This window comes from Lytechinus pictus, chromosome 10 (assembly GCF_037042905.1).
Source record: "Lytechinus pictus isolate F3 Inbred chromosome 10, Lp3.0, whole genome shotgun sequence".
In the NCBI taxonomy this organism is placed as follows: domain Eukaryota; kingdom Metazoa; phylum Echinodermata; class Echinoidea; order Temnopleuroida; family Toxopneustidae; genus Lytechinus; species Lytechinus pictus.
In genome coordinates this window covers 3,063,947-3,085,412 of record NC_087254.1, presented here as the reverse complement: position 1 = coordinate 3,085,412, position 21,466 = coordinate 3,063,947, and the positions used below count along the sequence as shown (strand labels likewise).

Sequence of the window (21,466 nt, the reverse complement as noted above, 5' to 3'; positions counted from 1 at the left end):
GTTGGTCAGGTTTTAAAACATTGTATGCTATCGTAAATCATATTGATAACTACATGTATCTGCAACATTTATAGGCCTAATTAATACGGTTCCGTGACATTTGCTTGGGCGACGATTGCTCTGATGTAAAATCTGCACGTTCATGTATTAAGCCAAACATGAAACCTAACCTCAAAAACTAAACTCTTATTGTTTTCTTTACATTATTCTGAACCAAAAACCCTAGTATTACAATCCTAACATTTACCCTAGACCCTCTGAAATATGAAGATTGTAGTGAATGGTGTGTATAACCTTTAATACAAAGTATCTAAGCTTCGCATACAATTACCCTGACATTAGCAGGCTACCCTGACCCGACTGGGTACTCATTCACCACACCCGAGTGGAGAGTGGCAAGTGTAGAAAAAACGCCTTGCCAAAGGGCATGAATTTTATGGTCGGATTTGAATCCTGACCTTCTGAATGAAAGTCCATTATTGGCCATCCTTGGAGCTAATCCTATGCGACGACTTTTCCTCTGTCATTGTGATATTTCATAGGGCTTTTTAATTGGCAACTTGCAGATCATAACATCAAAATGAATTATATTGTTGGCTTTGCCAAAAAATAAGTTAGTGAGGGAAAATCATTTGTTTGATGACTGTTGTGCACATCTAGATAATGATGAAATATCCTTTTTTAAAGGTGAAATGAATTTTTGTGAAAGTGACGTGTGCCTGTACTTGCAAGAGTGTAGCTGTAATTTCTTATTTTCATCCACATATGTTGTAATGGTGTGTCATGAATATCATCTTCAGTTTAGAATCTTCATTTAACATTTACTCTCAATGAAAAGATTTAAGCATTATCCCCTTCATTATCAATTTTTACGTTTGAGCTGTTCTAGAAAACTCACATTGCGGAGGGTTGGTTATGTATGATGATTCATGTACATCTCTGATGGAAGTAGAATCAAGAGCGATGTAAAGAAAAAACGGCTTTTTTCCAGATAAAAACAATCATTCATTTTCTGTGGTGCTGGCTCAAATGGCACATGGTAGGGAACAGCAAAAAAAAAAAAAAAAAAATCCAAATGTCGTTTCCATGGCAACAGACCTGTCCCATACGCAAGCTGTCTAGGGGCTTTATTCATGAATTTATATTTATGGTGTATGTGATTACATCAACTTGAGCAGACCTGACTGTATGAATAATGAATGCGGGAAGGAGACAAAATTGAACCCTGTTCACATTCAAATGGCACTATACAAATGCAGTTCCTCATCAGTATCATCCTCATCATCAATAGAATAGTGAAAAGCATTTTTTATTTTGGTCGTTTTGTAATAGATTACGTATGTTACATTCAGAAATGGAATTAGATTCATAACATGCTCTGTTTATTCCTACTAATCCAAGCATCCAGAACTGATGCACAAGTAATAATTATGATTTAAATGTACATGTTTAATGAATTTACACTTCTTATTTGCTTTTCACTGGGGGTTCTCTTCCAGTAATGAGTTTTGATATGCTCTGATTGATTTTGTATCAATTATTCATATTACAAAAGAGTATGTCTGTGAAGCTATTGTTACATATAATGAAACAAATAGAGGAAATGAATTTGTAGTCTGTAACTATTGTTAAGTTAAAGGGTGAAACTAAGCTGTCAGGTTTAAGCCTTTGATATAAGATAATTTATTTTGGCTTTACTCTAGCAAATAAACATACAGATAATTAAAGTTTTTCGAAGAATTTTACCCAACAAAGATGATAAAGTTCGATATCTTGGAAAGAAAAAAAAAAAATAATTTCAGCTAAACACACTTTGTAAAATATACTGTGACTTTAGTTAAGGTGATTATTATCATGTTGAATATATATCAAGGCATGTGGAAAAGTATTAATGATATTAAATACTAAATATAATTTTGACCCTTCTGTAAGTAGCGCCTTCAATATCATTTCTGTGTTTGTTATTTTAAATTTTCACTGGATGATTTCACTGCATTCATGATAATCCATGCATTTTCTCCACTGTTTCATGCTTGTTGCACTTTATTTGCATTTCAATCATTAAAAAAAGAAATGTATACAATTTTACATTGATGTATTTTTCAGGAAATTGCCTGATTGTTTTTATTTGGTATGGATAAGTGTCAATTATATTGATAACATTGGTAGGCCTACACGTATCTTTGCATTATTTAACCAAAAAAGATGGATGATATGGGTATTTTCAATCTACTTGACAGTCTTGGGATTTGGGGATTTTATTAATCAAAACATCTAAACATTATTCTACAATTAATTTTAAATCATCATAACCTGTGTGAATATTTATCTAACATTAAGGTTTTGTTCATTAATTGAGTGAAGAACTTATCAAATTTTACGTTCATTCCTTGTTTTGTATGTATATGATTATTCCATAATTGTGTTCAAATTATCAGACACCTGAAAATTGCTGACTTCATGTATGCGTTTCATGACAGCTGGTTTCCCATATGGTTTTTAGTCTGGATATGGAAAGTATTTCACGAAGTAAACAATAAGTGGTTGTCTCTGACTAATTTGTTCTGAGCCAATCAGCTGCAAGGATTTCAGTAGCTTATAACAGTTGCCAGCAACCCCAAAGAAAAACACTATTTGTTTTATGAAATGCTGCCATATGTTTTCACTGCTCGGTCTGCATAACTTCAACATCAGCTATTTTCACTGACTAAGTTCTTCTGAGCCAATCAGATGTAAGGATTTCAGTAGTTTATAACAGTTTACAGTGAAAAACTTCGACTATTGGTTTCAAGAAATGCTCCCTTGGTTTCCCCTGTGGGTCTACATTAACTTTGAAATAAAATTTTTTTTCCAAATCAAAATTTGTTTATTTTCATATCTAACAAAACAAAACAAAATGGTAGTATCAACACTGACATTTGCGTATATAGATTGAGATACATGTATGTATATAATATTTTTTTTCCATAAGTAAACAAAACAAAAAAGCAAATTATCGTATTCACATTTCGAAAATGTTTGTTTTCTTGGTAAACACAGCCTGAGCAGAAAGAAGCCAACTTGGGTGATAAACCGGGTAGCGAGGATGAGGAAGAAGAGAATGAAGAGAACGAGAAGGAGGAGAAGAACTTGGATGAGATCAAAGATGACGTCTTGTCAGTAGCATCGGATAAAGATAACAGTAAGTACATGTAGCTCTACATTAAAACATGTAAGCATCTTTTCCACAAGTTCATGCTAGTCTCATATTTGACACTATAACCAATAACGGGTCTAGAGTAAAGACTAGACGCCGTGTCAAATAAGAGCCTGCCACAGTACATAGTGAATCTAGTCTCACTAGTGTAGTAGGTTTCACGGTACACCGCGTATCTTTCTTGGGCAAATGTTGGTCCTGAAAAGGACCACCCAAACTTGACGTTTAGACAAGTGTGTTCTTGTCGTCTTCAGGAGACAACATTCTCCGGAAGACGACAAGAACACACTCGTTGAAACGTTGAGCTTGGGTGGATATATCATAAAACAATTAATGCACAATAATTACTCTGGCATTTATTACAAATTATCTAACCTCTGTATCTTTGCTGTAGTTGAAACACATACATGTATGCCAAAGGAGAGTGACAAAGTTTTTATTGAGTAGTTATTTATTTATACTGATATCATTGGAAATGTGGAAATTGTTTGAATGATATTCCCTCTTTTATTTGATATATGAAACCTCTTCAATGATTCTACTCTTTGCACTTCAAACAGGTGGAAAACTAGCAATAACCTGCCCCCCTACTGAAGGGGGTAGCCACCCCCTGAGTCCCCCTATTATTACCCATACCGCAGCCACGCCCCAAGGCTCACCCAATGTTGATATGCAGAGGGCTTTTAGAGGGAGCTTCATTGATCATGATACACGATCATGGGACTCCGACTCTCAGTCTTTGGTAAGTATATGAACAGAGATATGGGTCCCTGTTTCACAAAACTTGTTAAGATAACAACAAATTTACAATAATAGTTCAAAGCTGGTGAAGTCATTCAATTTGATTGGCTGATAGTAGCTTTGATAGATAAATTTTACATTTGTTATTATAAATCTGAATGATGATCTGGGCCCGTCTTACAAAGAGTTGGGATCGATGCAATCAACCTCAAGTATATGGAAATCCATCAATGCCATAATTTTTTTCTTTAGGAAACTTGCACAATGACCTTTGAAAACAAAGAGAAGCATACTGAATTGTCAAGAAAACAGTGCATGTATGAATATACTGTACGTCATTTATCTAGAAAATATTTTGAACAAACATGTACATGTATTTTAGATGTTGAGGTTGCTGGCTTTCCATTGTTGTGGTTGATTGGATCAATCGTAATTCTCTGTAAGACAGGGCCCCCCAAAAACATTTACAAGCTAGCAAACAGTAGGGGAAGGCGGGGTAAGTTGAGCATAGGGGCAAGTTGAGCCACCACCCCAAGCCAATAATGAATGAGTTAGACATTATGGTGGTGTCATATATTGATGACCCATTACATAACCCTTAACCCCACCACATTGTTTTCAACTTTGATACAAAAAGTACTTTTTTAGAGGGAAAAATACAAATTTCAGCCAAAAAAGTAAAAAAGGGTGTGAAATAGATAAGTGTTTTTACACACACACGTCTTTACATATAATAAGGACATAAGAACAACATTGTCAGTCCAGGTATGGATCTTCATTCTTGTCACAGTCTTTAACATGATGGATGCATAAGAAATGTGTGGATGCAAAATTAACGCATGAAGTTCGGACTGGGGTAAGTTGAGCCAGCCAACATGGGGCAAGTTGAGCCATGGTAATTCTTATGGTAATGTAAATTAAAAAAACAATCAAAGCTTAAAAACAATCAAAGCTTAAAAGCCATCGATATGCAGGCAGAAAAGAGCAAATTCACATGACAGCTTTGTTACTTTTAGAGAATGTTAGTATTTATAGAGAATTAGCAAGTGAAAAGACTTTAAATAAAAATTGACATGCTGGTTCTTCCCGCATCCATTTTGTACATAGTTTTTGTGGCACAACTTACCCTAGAAGGTGGCACAACTTACCCCACATATGGGGCAAGTTGTGCCACTTGACATCGTTTTTTTCAAAGGTTACAACGACTTTCAGTGTGGGGGTAGAAAGTTGTATATAGGTGAAAAAGATTTCCCAAGAATCATATTTAAAGGCAAGGTACTTATTTCTACAATATTATTAGTCATATCAATTCTAACATGCAAAATGCAAAAAGTGTCACAACTTACCCCGCCTTCCCCTACATGCTTTCTAAAAGATCATTTAAAAGATTTTCTGCATGCCTTTAACAAGCTTATGAAGCAACTCACTAGCTAGCCAATAGCTTGATATTTCTGCTCAACTTTTCTCTCTCTTACCCTAGTCGTCATTAAATATCAGGGGGTCACCCCGACTCCCGCGCAGTCCCAGCGCCAACAGTGTGAACAGTCATAAGGGGGGCAGCTTGAGGAGCAATTCACCCCAGGACCAGAAACAAGGGGGCAACTTTCTCACCCCTTACCAACTGGGCGATGAGCTCGGGCAGGATAATGATAGCCATTCTTCAGTCAGTATAAGCAGGTAGGTTTTGATTTCAAACTTATTTGTCTTTGCCTCTTATTTATTAGTATAAGTTTTAAGATTTTATTGTCTTGTTGATTTAGTACTCAACATTTTTTTGAGGTAATTTGTAGATATAGCTGAATGAGCCTAAGGAGATCTATTGCCATTTCCTTTTTAGTATTATCAGATTTTAATATTCACTATATTTTCTTACTCAAATTTTCCCCATTATATCATTATCCTCTTATCGGAATGGTTCTTTACTTGCTTTCTTTCCTTCAGTTTTTACTTTCTTTAAATTCATTTTTAGAACCAGATCCTGTAAGTTAATTTTTTTTCACTTTACTCATCGCCATAGTGTTATGTTGTATGCTGCCCACTTGCGGCCTATGTTTTACAGGCGTGTGATTATTGTTCATTGGGGTCGGGTATTCGCCCCTTCTGGCCGGCAGCTTGGGTTTCGTGAGTATGGTTCAATAAAATGCTTAAACATTATTCCATTGTGACTGGTTGTCCATCGCAAAATAAATCAATGGTGAGTACAAAATCCCACCGCTGCCACCATGCCATTATTAAGAGACTATTACAAAGATGGACAACCAGTCACAATAGAATAATGTTTAAGCATTTACATGTATTGAACCATACTCACGCAACGCAAGCTGCCGGCCGGAAGGGGCGAATACCCGACCCCAATGAACAATAATAACACGCCTGTAAAACATAGGCCGCAAGTGGGCGGCATACAACATAACACTATGGCGCATATGTTTTTATTAATAGTTTTGTCCTCAGCAACCATTATCCATTTTACATCTTATAAATGTTTGACCCTTAGATTGCAAAAATCTTTACCTGGGTTTACCTAGCATTGTCAAATGGATACCTGGAATTCATATCTCTGTGACAAGTTTTTTTTGTGTCAATTCTAGTGGTAATTATTACATGTATTCCATTCCATAAAATATTTAACTTTTGTTCACAACACACAAAAGAATCTTGGAAGAGTTACCTCAAAATTTCTTGCTACTATTCCATTCCATTTATCACGTATAGAAGCTCCCTACATGATGGTTCTCACAACGGTTACCTACCCGACAGCGACAACAATGACAGCCGACGGACGTCCTACATCTCCTGCAACGGTGGATCAGTAACGGCCATCCCCCAAGCCGACACCCAGGTACCGGTTGATTGTCTGGAGGACAACAAGGATCTACAGACGGAAGGGACGCAACCAACAACCTATAGCAATATTGAAGATCCTGATGCCATTGATGAGGCAGTAAGTAGATTGATATGCCACAGTGACATTGGCGAAACCAACGCTAGACTGACCAACTCTATTAAGTTATTTTCAATGGCATACCATTGGTCGATTGGAGTTTGGTTTCATTGGTGTGACAGTGGGCTCTAGCATTAATCGTGAATTTATGTTGCGCAGATTCTATTTTGATATACTCTTACAAGGAGGAAGTGAAACCCAGGGAATATGGCTGACATGACATATGCTCCTGCGACATTTGCTACACGTCTTAATGTCTCGGAGGGCATACATGTAGGGTTAGAGTTAGGATTGTAATAGAGTTTTTGGTTCAGAATAATGTAAATATAAGGATTAGGGTTTGATTAGATGTAGAGGTTAGGTCTTGTTTGGCTTAATATGCAGATTTTCCATTGGAGGAATTGTCGCCAGAGCAAATGTCATGGAACTGGAATATGACACTAATGGGGCGTTGCAAGAAACTTGCGATCAATTGCAAGTCTATTTTCGTTCTTGAAATCAAGCATATGTCGTGCAATTAATTGTAAATTTGCAATCGATTGCTAATCTGCTCCATAAAACAAGGAGTGTAATCTGATTTGCTCCCGTTAAAAGTGATCAATCAATTGTAAAATTGTAACAGAATATTTGCAATTGATTGCAAATATTTTCTTGCAACACCCCCTTAGGTCATAGCTAGAGGAGAATCAGGAAAGTTTCCACTACTATGCCAAGAATTGAAGATGTGGTTTTTAATCCTATGCTGTTTTCAAAACATGATAGCAGATGTGCAAATTTACATGTATTGTTAAACTGTGTTCACTTGAAGATTTATCAGATTCAGTTTGCTTGAAATAATCTAAAGAGTTTAAATAGGATTTAACTCAAACCTTTTTTTTTAATGACAAGTAAACAGTATTGGATGGGCGCCTGTCCATTCAAAAAGCTTTAACTTGTTTATGCGCGAAATTTAACCTCCCCTCTCTAACTTAGATATGAACATACTGTGTGTTTGTTCGCACAGACTTTGTTCATATAAACTTATTAATCTTATACTCACCTGAATCAAGGTCGATCTCCACACAGCAGCAAGGAACCCAAATGCTTGCAATTAATCTCGATTTGGCTGTTTTTGAAAATTTGCACGGCAAAGGGACGGGTTGGAATGCCATTCTACACCCTTCGTCCTACTTCACAGAATTCTTTCCGCAGAGACTTTCTTGCTTTACAGCATATTCTTTGGCACAAAAGCAGTAGTGGTCGTACAGTCGATGTTGCACGGAGCAGATGACTCCTGCTTGCATGGACTCTCTTCTTTCCGTGGCAGTCGAGGTGTGCAGAATATCAGAACTAAAGGGCTGCAAAGAAACTCCATGTACAGTGTATTAACCTTTTCTCCTAACACTTCTGCGGAAGCATAGCTCAGTGATGCTAGCATGACCACTGACTAGGTGTACCTCTATATATCTGGTTTCTTGCTCTATGTGTATTGTGGGTTTAAGTTTGGACATTTCCAAATAGGTCTGTACGTGTATGTTTGAATGTGGCTTGAGTATGAGAACCAATTTATTGAATGATTGCACTCTCTTTTCAAATCATGAAATCTGATTCCTTTTTTTGCATGGGATGGGAGGAATGTTTGAATATGCATGTTTATTTCAGTTCATGCATGATTGATGCATGTGTATGTTTATTATAATTTTGATATTCATTTCTATTTATTCTTGTTTGTATGGTGTTTTTATGCTGTTTTTATAGCTTTTTCATTACAACTAGGCCACATCAGCTATTCATGCATGTTCACCATCTCTCACTCTACACCCACCGAACATTAATCAGTCTAATGATAATAATAATAATAATAATGAAAATATGAGTATGGTACTATGATAGCTGTTGTAGCAAATGTCATTAAAAAGGGGAAATTAATAGTTTAATTTAAAGAATACAATACACCACTCATTGATTTTACTATGAATTTTCTTATATTTTTATCCAGAGCTTTCTCAGTACTGTATGAACTCTTCATTTTAATTTAGAAAATCAAATAATAAGATTGATGGGGAGTATTGATGACTGAATGACATAATGATTTGTTATTACCTATATCTGTATCCCTTGGCCCACTCTCAAGTTTAGTGATTCCCTTATTTTTGTTTTGAAGCCCCAAATTGTGCATCTTATGATTATTCATCATTTTGATGTTATGGGTTTACTTTGAAGGTGGGTTAGCTTCTTCTGGCCATTAAGTCTTTGTTTTATTTTTACATATTGATATCTTTTTGCATCATCATTAGCAGTATTGGAAGTTTGATTAGCATGATGTATCTCCATCATCATCATTGTCATTATTATCATCATCATCATCATCACCACCACAATCACCATTATCATTAGTGGCATCACCATCATCATCATCATCCTCCTCCTCCTCCTCATCATCATCATATCACCATTACCAACACCACCACCACCACCACCATCATCATCATCATCATCATCATCGGCATCATCATCATTACCACCATCTTCATCACTTTCATCAGTGTCATGATCATCATTATCATCATCATTATTACCACCATCTTCATCATTGTTGTCATCAACATCACGATCATCATTATTATCAGTGTCATCATCAGCATCATCGTCATCACCATCACCATTGCCATCTCCACCATCACCATCTTCATCATCGTCACAATCATCTTTATCATCATCATCTATGTCATCATAATCATGACCGTTAACATCATCATTACCATCATCCTCCTCCTTGTCATTGCGATATTCATTGCCAACATCACGTTGGGTGTCGTCATATTTCACTTCATCCTGCTCTTCCATCCCATGACAGAAGTGCTCGTACCTTGGTTGGTTGCGGAGGTGCCTTACTGGATGTTGCCGGGTAAATCAGTTTGTGTCCATGTGCACCACTGCTTCATGTATACGTAGCTTAGAAATGTTCAAAGGGGAAGTTTCACATGATATATCTAGAGCAACTTCATAAGATGCATTCTAATTCATTCTAGAATTAATAAAGAAATTGGAAGAATTCACAGATATCGATAATGGTAAATAAAAAATAAAAACAATTCCATTTTTTAAACATACATTCTATTGTTTATATTTTTAGGATGTGCTGTAGTGCTTAAAAGAAAGATTCAGGACGGACCATAAGAAAAGTATTAGGCATTTCTATCAAATTGACAGCTCCAGACAGTAAAAGCTATTTATTCTACAAGAAAAAAAACACAATTTTATATACCCTGATTATATTATGCTTTGCAACGGAAAACTTTGAATGATTTTGACAAAAATCTATGACAGAAACTTCTTTTTTCCTGTCTAAATGAATGTGTTTGCTGTGCAAACTAAGACACAGGGGCCCTTATTCTGAACTCAGGTTTGAATTAAACCCTGGTTTAAATTTGTGGTTTTACTATGGAGAGCCAATTGGGGGTGGGTGGAATCCCTACAGTACACATCCAATTTATTAACTCATTTGACACTCAAATTGTTCATAATTGTCTGTGAATGATATCGGAACTATTTCTCTTCATTATGAAAGCAAAATGAAAACAAAATAGTAAACATAAGAAATATACAATATAAACAGAATTTTTGAATATTTGGCTCCCCATAAATTTAGAACAGAGTTAAACCTGACTTCAGAATATGAGCCTGTGGGTTTTAAGAAGATTAGTTGTTTTGAAGAGTTTAAGGAATAAAGATGGGTAGGAAAAATGCATGAATTAAAGCATGTTCCACATACATGTAGCATACAATGCATTGTAATGTTGTCACGCACCATGTAATTTTCAAATTTTGCTGTGAAAGCTAACATGGTATGGCACAGTATAAATTGTTTTTTTGTTTGTTTTATTTTTATCACCATACAACACAATACTCATATTGACAAAACACTGATGTAACATAAGAAGTGAAATACACAGTAGGAAGAAATCATAAACTAAAAGATTAAATCATTTGTTGGAGTAAAACACGTTTAAAAAAATAATTTGTTTGTTTTTGAAATCTAATCATTTGTTTTGTGTTCGTATGTTTTTTACCCTTCTTGATTTAAAAAAAAGACAAGTTCGCCCAACAAAAGCCTTTATAAAGATCAAATATAAACTTTTTGTCTATGTCTCATCTTAAGCAAAGGTTAAATATGATTAAGAAATATGAAAGAATTTACATAGTATTTCCTTCAAAAAGTAAAGGTACCCTGAAATAGAAGTGATAGAAAGAAATTAAAACGATTGAATATTAATCAATGTTTTTAGATTGGGTGTTATACGATTCAATCCATAGAAGATTAAAAGATTCAAGTTCATAGATGCTCTAAAACTAGCTCCCTCTATTCCGTACTTGACCTCGGAACTGTATCATGAAATTGTTCGTGAATTACGCACTATTTTGCGTATGAGCGATGAACTTGGGAGCATTTTGATGAAAGGACCTTACAGATGTAAAATATATGTTTTATCCCACAATTACCATAGGAACAGTTTTCTTAGCCAATCAAAATTGAGGAAAGTTATCAGATTGTCAGATGAAAAAAAAATCAATGGATCGCTCTCTTCTTGGGTTCCAAATCAGATTCTCTATCATCTTTAATCCCATGAGCTGAAGTTGATAATAAATTCTTTGTAGATTAAGATCTTTGTTAATTCAATCTTTATAGATTAAAATCTGTTTAATTGAAATATGTTTCAATTCAAACTTTGGTGTTAAAAGTCCATGTTGATTCAATCTTTGAAGATTGAAATCTGTGTTAATTTAATCTTTGTACATTAAAATCTGTGTAATTAACAATCAAAGTTTATGGTTAGAATCTTATTAGAGTTATAGGAAATTTACTTCCACTATGTTGATTTAAACATAAATAAAAGATTGAGGTATCGCATCAAGCACAAGAACATGTCGCCAGTTGAGCCTTGGGTTGTTTGTACGATCGTTCATAACTTACAAACAGCTTTAAGAAAAATAAGAAAACTGCCACCTACCGGATTGTTGCTATTCATTGTATAACTTGTATAAATTCATCCATTATACAATCACATTAGTGAGACAAATAAAATCAAATCATTTTAAATCACCTGAAATCATTTCCAAGCCAGCTTTTCAGAAAGCACTGCTCATTTTATGACAAACAAATAGTTTATATATAAGCTCAATCATGCATGGCCTGTAATATTTGCTTTCATGTAAAATGTGTTTATAGCTATTATTACAGTTTATTTTGACAATAATTTGACTTTCTTTTGTGCATTTTCATTATGAATTTTCCATTTGCAGGAATTGATTCTTGAAATTTACATTTTGACCTGTGTCCACGTACGATTAATTTTGTGGCAGTCTGTGGCATTTGCTTCGCTGATGGTTGTTTTTATTTTCATTTTATTTTGCAGTGACAGATGATGACTCTATTTTGTGGTCATTTTTTTTAAAAGCCAAGATTGTGTTAAAATATTGATCTTGTAGCTACAGTGTACATATAGCTTATTCAACATTTATTTGAATGACAGTGCAGCAACGTATTTTCAAACTGAAAATAATGGAAAATTCGAAACTATGAAATGAAGGTGTATTTTTTTTCATTAGGTAAGATGACGGAAACAGATGATAAATACAGAGTGTGTTAGGATAATTTGGCCTATCATAAGTAATACCACATCAGATTTCATTGTGAATTATCTTATATTCAGGCCTACCCATAAGTGGAAATACATGTAAACACCATTAAACAGGTGTTATTGGAATGGTATTAATTGGCAATGGTTATTACATTTATGTGTCTAATATTACTGTTATTTTGATACATATTGCACATAATTAGAACAAAACAATTACTTTGGTCGAACTTAGTGTGTATGTGATGCTGGAATATGTACATATTATGGTTGATTACTGTGGAATTTCGATTAATTAGGAACTCTCTGTTTTTTAGATATATTATACGCTTTGGTATACTTATTCATCTTTGAAGAAAGCAACATATTGTTCTGAGAGAAAATTGAAAGATACTCAGATCCGGCCACTCCCACCATCAGGGATTAAACTGGATTTAAAACCTTGATTATTGCTACTACTACTACTACTACTTAAATGAATTTTGTACTTCTTGACTTTGATCTTATGATATGGACAGCTTTATATTTCTTCATGCACGTGAAAAAAAAAGATTAATATATATATATATATGTATAATGCAGTTCCATGCAGAAAAGATAAAATGTATTGCAGAAAAGTCATCTTCATGCATTTTTAGATGTTTGAACAGTTGCATGCTTATCTAATTAAAGATCATATTATAGTTTTCAGTTGATCTTATTTCCTTAACACCATCTCCCATTGTACCTGATCATTCTTCATGAAAATGCTACATTTGTTTATCCCTCTCCTCCCTCAACAAAAGAATGATCATCAGTGACATTTTTTCAAGCTATTCCCAAATCTTGCTACCCTGATGATATTTTCCTTTTTCGCCATCATGTAGAAAAAGAGGAAAAATTCATCCAAGAGTAATAACAGAAATGCGACCGGTGAAGAAAAGGATGATGGGTATATAGATTATGATGACGATGGGGATGACGATTTCACACGAGATTGCTGTTGCATTCGGGTAATTGATAGTTACATGTACATTGTGTATCATCCGATAATTGTGGAAGAGCCGTGGTGTAGTGGTTCTGACTCTCGCCTTGTAAACAGAGGGTCGTGTGTTCGAATCCCACCGCGGTCTAGCATCCTTTGGCAAGGCGTTAATCCACACTTTGCCACTCTCGACCCAGGTGCTAAATGGGTACCCTGTAGGATGCGAAAGATATTGTATGTTTGAAATTGAATCCAATGACCAGGGTAATAATATGCTGTAAAGCACTTTGAGCCGTTCTTGGAAAAGCACTATATAAAAATTAGCTATTATTATTATGATTGTATCATTGATTTGGGTTAGGATCTAGAATTCATAGAACTTTAGACATGACAGAAAATATTTCAGTCAGAAGAATGGAAACCAGAAATTTACATTTTTTTTCTGGTATTGGGCATAGTTGGATTTTTAAAAATGGAAAATGAAATGAAGCATAAATTTGAATTTCATCGATCTTGAAGTTTTATGAAGCGCAATATTCATCCTTAACTTCATTAAGAGGCTGTTCTCACTACGTTCCTAAAACTAGTTTACTGGGAACCGGTTCAGAAAGCCAGTTTGGAAGATCGCTTTGCTAGCGTTCTCACTTGATCACACGAAAGTGGTTTTCAAAATCACTTCACGTAAAGCGCTCTTGTTGCTATGGAAACGCTCTCAGTGGGGTGACACGTTTCGCGCGAAATTCGAAACCGCAGCATAGGCATTCTACACCTGTCGTGTGGAGTAGCGCGCTCAAAATGTGCGAAGATCGCTTCCCGAAGAACGGTTGTGTCCTCACTTACGCTAAAACCAGTTTAACGAGGCAAAGCGATCTTGAAAACTACATCGCGAGGTGGTTTTCCAAACTGGTTTGGAAGATCGCTTCCAAGACCGCTTTGACCATTCTCACTACGCGTTAAACTAGTTTCCACTAAACTAGTTTCCAGTAAACTAGTTTTAGGAACGTAGTGAGAACAGCCTCTATCATTTCATGAACAAAAGTTTTTTATTCATCCGGCCACAAAATCATTGAGGTATATGATAATGGAGATACATATGGCAAGTTAAGACTTGCAGTAAGAGGGATTTTCTGAGGACAGTGTTGTCATTTAAGTTTCTGTCCTTGTAAAGATTAGAATATACATGTATGTACATCTTTTAGGCCTTCGGGATGTATGGATGAGGAAATATTAAACAATTATTTTATATTTCGTTTTACAATTTAAAATTGATGGGCTATGTGTACCAAACAAATTGTCTTCAAAATGATATTTAACCATCATATTTTGAAGGAAATTAATTTAGATGTGTTTGTCCTCCTAATTTTGTGAAAGAAGAGAGAAACCAATCTACCTCGTTGCATATTTTTCCCCATTTTATTTTCTTTAAAAATAGATAAGATTTATGATTATAAAGTCATGGAAGAAATACTGTGTATACTATTACGAATATCATTAAAAAGGAAAATACTCATCCTCATATTTTCTCCTATTACTTTTGTCCCATATCCCAATCTTGTCATGTCATACATTTGGCATGTTGAAACCCTTGCTTGTTATCGAACACACCCGCCTCCAATGATCCCTGTTCATCTGCAAATTGGCAACTCCTCTATGGGTGAGTTTCATGCCTAGAAAGCGTGATTATACAGTTGCTGGGGCCACGGCTCCGATTGTGTGCAAGTAGCATAGAGATCTCATGGTAGCCATGTAACCTGCATCACCATATCTGCTCTATCATACCCTCATGCTCCAGTTTCATACATGTATATATTCTCATGTACATGCTTCTGCAACTGTACGTTAAAAGGAATGGTTATTATGCAGTAAATGTACATTTCTCATATGTCAACATCTATATATGCCATATTAGTACGTAGTCTATGTTATATTTCATTATAGCTGCAATATCAGTCATTCATATATTCTATTTTCCTACATGTACATGTATATATATATATATTCACACCTGTTGTGCAATAACTATATGTTCTCTAGTTCAATCTTCATTTTATGTTTGCATCATATACTTATATATATAATTATACTGATTATAAGTAATATTTTTTTTCATGAGAAATAAGGGTGTATATCTTTCCTCTGCTTTTGTAATCTTTGAGACTATGTCACAGTTGTTAGGTTGGTATAATTTATTATATAAAAATACTTGGAAGTATACATACAGTCAGATGCAACTTTTTGCGTCTTTGGTTTTCAATACCTTAATTGATCGAACTTTTTTCCGTAAATTATGTTTCATTTTTATGATTGAAATTATGTCATTATAAGGTAATTACAGTATTTTCAAAATCAATTTTATCAAAATTTATTTGTATGAAAGTAAAATATAAAATACACGTTTATGCTGCTAATGGTGACTTTTATTGATAAAGAGCTACAATTGTCGGAACTGTGCCATTGTGGCAATTACCATGGTAACAGAACTCAGCAGCCAATCAAAATCAATATTTGTAAGTCTTTATGAAACATGCCCAGGGTCCAGCGCACTTGTTATCATCGAGGGTGTACTATTATCCTATAATCACCTATTTTTATATAATTTTTTTTCACCATAATAATTCTTATTGTATTTCTGCAATGTTTTCTTTTTCAGCCACACTACTCCTAACCATATTCATTTATCTATCATATCTAGCAGATTTTATATCACTTTATAATGTCGCTCTCACTAATCTCAGTTTTCTCCTGATTTTTTCTTAAGTTTATTCTGACAGATTCTTGTCTTCTGTTATTGCCGTTTTCACCAAGTGCCTTAGTCATTCCATTTTCACATATCTCTGTAATACTTCCATGGTACTAAAATGTAGAGCTCTATCCTGGCTGATGCCTGTTTTTTTTATAAAGACTTAAAACTATCATAACTTTGCCATTATTGTCATGATAATGTGTGGAAGCACCGTGGTGTAGTGGTTCTGACTCTCGCCTTGTAATCAGAGGGTCGTGTGTTCGAATCCCACCATGGCCTAGCGTCCTTTGGCAAGGCGTCAATCCACAATTTGCCACTCTCCACCCAGGTGTTAAATGGGTACCCGGTAGGATGCGAAAGCCTATGTAGTATGCCTAGCAATTGAGTCTTAGAACTCTTGTTGGAATGCTCCCCAGGGAGTGGAGAAGGTGCATACATTGTATGCGGGCATGCAAGGATCCGATGACCGGAGTAATAATATGTCTGTAAAGCGCTTAGAGATGTCGTTCCGATGTGTTAAGCGCTATATAAATGCGGAATATTATTATTATTATTAATGAGACTCATCAGCTAATTACAATAAAGGATTCCCTGGAAGTTGCAATAATGGTAAAGTTACAACAGTCGTAAGTCTTTATGAAAGAGGTCCCTGCATTGTGGTTATGGTCACATAATATCTGAGAAGGAGATGATTAGATGTCTGCTTCTCTTATACCATACTTCAAACATAACAACTGTTTTCATAAAACATAATTTCATGGCAATGTTGAGTACCAGTTTATTCTAATAATGTAATTAGCAGTGTTATAGGAAGTATCAAAAATGCAAAATTTATTCAGAATCTTATGTTGAAAATTAATTGTGATTTTCAATAGTGTAGCGTGGAATAACCCAAATGTTTGAATTAGATGTCTTTGATTTAATGAAAAATCATTCAGTTTTATGGTTGTGATCTCGATTAAAGAAATCGGAAACCTGAAATATTGTTTTGAGAGGGATAAATCGGTTTGAGGACCTTTAATGAATGTTCTTTTTATTGAATTTTCATTTAATTTTGGAAAGTATTATTCATTCTTCAGTTGATTATTTATTGTTTAATAAAATATTTATATGGAATTCAATATATCATTATTATAGTCTCCCCGTGATTACATTCTCTTGGGGGTTTCAGACAGTATTTCCACATCTGTTTCTTTGCTTTACATGTGCATATCCCCCATCTTGATTCATTCTGCATTATATAGACTACTATTGATCGCAACATTGCTATTGATATCAGCTTCCATGCTGATCTTCCACACGTCCTATAGTTTGAGGTTTTTGTTGGATTAATAACTTGTGATAAAATGATGTCCAGCACCGAAGTGAACTACTGACATGTGTAGTAACTAACCATTTACAGACCTGCCAACCAGTATGTTTTAGCCGTATTTAGTGCGTTTTTGCAACCAAAATATGGCAGTACGTTTTTTCTTTAAAAAATACGTTTTTTGTATTTAAAAAAAAAAAAAAAAAATCGTAATTTATTGATTAAAATCATCTCTATATTTCTCTATTTCATAAAACGTACACAAATATGGTTATTAGATCAATGTAATTTCAGGTAACTTGTTTTTTTTTTCAATCATTTTGTAAAAACCAGGGTGAGATATACACAAGTTTCAATGTTTTTTTTTTTCATCTGCAAGAGCAGTGCGCATTTTAGCTTGCATGCAGCTTGAGCGCCGTGATGGGCGAGTGCGCCAAGCATTTTATTATGAAATACACTTTTTTGGGGGAAAATACAGTTTTTTGTATCACAGAATACAGTTTTTCATTCCCAGAGGTTGGCAGGTCTGCATTTAATGCATGTAACTAAGCCTATACACATGATGATGAATACACACAGACAGGTGTCTATGGAAAATATGTGTTATAGCAAAATCAGTCAACCTCCCTCAGATTAAAAGGTACACGATACTCCTCTGGTGACGTGCACTCATATTCTAATTGGTATTTACATTTTTGTCATCTTTCTTTGTAGTTTAGCCATTTCTACCATGTATTACTTGTGTATATTATTACTAACAAATGTTCAGTCATTGAGATGTTTCAGTTTTCTTTCTGTGATTTTCCATGTATAGTATGAGTAATATTTTATTACATGTATATATGAATACTAGGTGAATATTGATGCAATTTCCAAAATGTTGTAGACAGAGGGCCTGTATGCTGAACCGTTGCTTTTAAATTAAACTCTGAAGTTGTTTAATTTAAACTATGGAATGCCAAATGTGACACACACCTCTAAGAATATAGGTTGAATTTTAAAGTTTATTTTCCACTCTTATCATTTACAACTGTGTAGGAATATTAAACTGAATTACCATCAAGGCATGGGGGGATGAATGCAATAAAACACATTAGAAAGAGGCAATGTAAACACAATTTAGACATCTTTGGGCCTTTTATAATGTAAGAACTGACTTAGGCAACGGTCTAAGTTAAACCTGACTTCAGAGTACATACCAGGGGAAATATGTTTCTTTCTCACTCAATATGGGTACCCGGTAGGATGCGAAAGATATTGTATGTTTGATTTTGCCAGCGCCATAATGAGGCTGCGATGAATGCAAGGAATGCTCCCCAGGGAGTGGAAATTGTGCACTTTTCGTGCGGGATTGAAATGAATCCAATGACCGGGGTAATAATATGCTGTTACGCGCTTTGAGCCATTCAGGGAAAAGCGCTCTATAAAAATTGGCTATTATTATTAATCTTCTACCAAGAACACACTGTACATTATATAGCTTTTATACAGAAGTGAATGATGATCTGTAGATATTTAATCAATTAATAACCAGTTTTAAATGTGTGAGGCAATTAATTTGTTTACTTTACAATGAAAAAAAAATTCCATGGATGTTATTTCTTTGGCAAAAGCTGGATAAGTAATTTGACTGATTGTTATGTCTTTATTTCACTATTTAATCCAGGATTGTGACTGCATAAAGTGTTGTCCAGAGCCTAAGGGATGTTTCAAGACGAGAGAAGAATACTCACTGTATCTCTTATCACCAAGAAACAAGTAAGCTGATTAGATTTTGAGGAACGTCTGAAGGGAATAGAGAAGAATGAGAATGAGGAGAAGGATAAAAAGAATGAGGAGAAGGATAAAAAGAATGAGGAGAGGAAGGACAGGGAAGGGGGAGGAGGAGGAGGGAGAAGAAAAGAAGGAGCATCAGAAGAGGGAGGAAGAGAAGAAAATAAGAAGGGGAGAAGAAATATTAGGAGTAAAAGAAGCAGAAGAAGCAGGAGGGCAGAAGGATTAGGAGGAAATAATAAAAAGAAAGTAGAGAAGGAGGAGAAATAATGTGGAATAAGATTATAGATATTCAGAGGATTTGTTTTTAGGTTTTTAGGATTTTTTTTTTACTCAATGTCTAATTGCACAATGTTTCAACTTTTGGGTTTCTGCATCCCTCTTGAATTTAAAATTTGTGTTCTTAACTGTAGAGGGGGTACGGTTATAACTTATCTTTACCCGTAATTCATCAATATAGTTTGATATTATCTATATCACATATTCTTTTCAATCACTCATGTCGCATGCTATACCCTTTTATATTACGAGTACTTTACTATTGTTTAGTTATTAATATATTGTAAATCAACCATTGGAATTGGGACAGGAGGCTACATGCCACAGTAATTCAGTTAACTTTTTCTGTCCCTGGCGTTCCAATGGTTCATATTTCTCATTTTGTATTGTTTATACTAAAATGTATTTTTTGTATTATTTGCCGAATAAATGATAATAATAATAATAGTAAAAATAGATTGCAAGAGTAAACACAAGTGGAATATAAATGGTTTGTGATGTAGAATAATAAGAGAATTCTATCACATGGTGCTTGTGTACTCTCACAATCACTGTCATGGTTAATTATTATCTTTTTTTTTCATAGGACAAGGAGGAAACTACAGCATCTGATAGCTCAGAAGTGGTTTGATTATGGTATTCTTATCATCATCTTCTTGAATTGCATTACATTAGCTATGGAGAGACCGTCAATAGAACCAGACAGTGTGGTAAGATATTTATTTTTTACTTCTCCAGTTTGAAATCAGAGATATACATGTATGATGCAAAGGTCCAAGGACCAAAACGGAACATGTTTACAATAATTACAACATGATCGTCATTGAAAAAAGACGTTAACCAAACTCATTATTGAGCATCAAATGTAGAAATGTAAATACATGCATGTACAACAAGACAACTTTTATTAATAAAAAGCAGTATAACCATTGTGACATTATTAAGTCTAAGCCAAATAATATGCAATGTATTTGTCCACCTGTGCGCAGTGTGATCAATTTGCTCTCGTAAATATTAAGTAGGTCTTAAGTTGATGTTGTTCCCACTTTTGTATGGTATTTGCATCTGAAAGGAATTAAATTCACCCTAAGTGGTCTGGTTTCAGTGATGGACCTGAAATATGAATCTTATGTAATTTATTTTGAATCTGTCTTTGGTTGATAACTGAACACTCTTTTGAACATTGTTCCTTCAGGAGAGGAAGTTTCTGACCATCTCAAACTACATCTTCATGGCCATCTTCTCCCTGGAGATGCTCGTCAAGGTCTTGGCGAAGGGGTTCCTCTTTGGCACCCACGCCTACCTCCACAGCGGCTGGAACGTGATGGACGGCAGCCTGGTCATCGTGTCGTGGATCGACCTCCTCATCACGGTGGTGTCGTCCAGCAGTCCGGAGATCTTCTCCATCCTGCGTGTCTTCAGGTTGCTGAGGACGTTGCGACCTCTCAGGGTTATCAGTCGTGCCCCGGGCTTGAAGCTGGTGGTACAGACACTCCTCTCCTCTCTCAGGCCCATCGGTAATATTGTCATCATCTGCTGCACCTTCTTTATCATCTTTGGAATCCTGGGTATTCAGGTAAGAGGTCCAAGTGAGGTGGCGTGGCCGAGTGGTCTAAGGCCCCTGACTATACATGGAAAGTCCGGGGTTCGATCCCCGGTCGCGGAACCTATGCCCTTGAGCTAGGCATTTAATCGGCAATGCATTTTTATCCTGCATTCAAATAAAAGTGCTATGCGCATTCTTGGTAACTACGTGTGCACTTGTTTAAAAAAAAAGAGGTCCAAGGTCAAGAGATCAAAGGTCATGGACTAGTAGTATCAAAGATTTAGTTAATTGTCAATGTCTCCCATGCAATTTTCAAAAATATGTAACATGATAACAATGGTTGGAATTGAGTA

General features: G+C 35.2%; 1 protein-coding gene across 1 annotated transcript in view; it reads left to right on the top strand.

Annotated features, from left to right (window-relative positions):
* Positions 1-21,466, top strand: part of LOC129269608 (voltage-dependent T-type calcium channel subunit alpha-1H-like) — a 72,653-nt gene that overhangs the window by 13,888 nt on the left and 37,299 nt on the right. The window contains exons 6-13 of the mRNA XM_064105794.1: positions 3,040-3,181; positions 3,757-3,938; positions 5,418-5,614; positions 6,653-6,881; positions 13,366-13,491; positions 19,200-19,273; positions 20,154-20,277; positions 20,763-21,143. Of these exons, the coding sequence (XP_063961864.1) occupies positions 3,040-3,181; positions 3,757-3,938; positions 5,418-5,614; positions 6,653-6,881; positions 13,366-13,491; positions 19,200-19,273; positions 20,154-20,277; positions 20,763-21,143 (1,455 nt within the window). The remainder of the gene's footprint in view (positions 1-3,039; positions 3,182-3,756; positions 3,939-5,417; positions 5,615-6,652; positions 6,882-13,365; positions 13,492-19,199; positions 19,274-20,153; positions 20,278-20,762; positions 21,144-21,466) is intronic.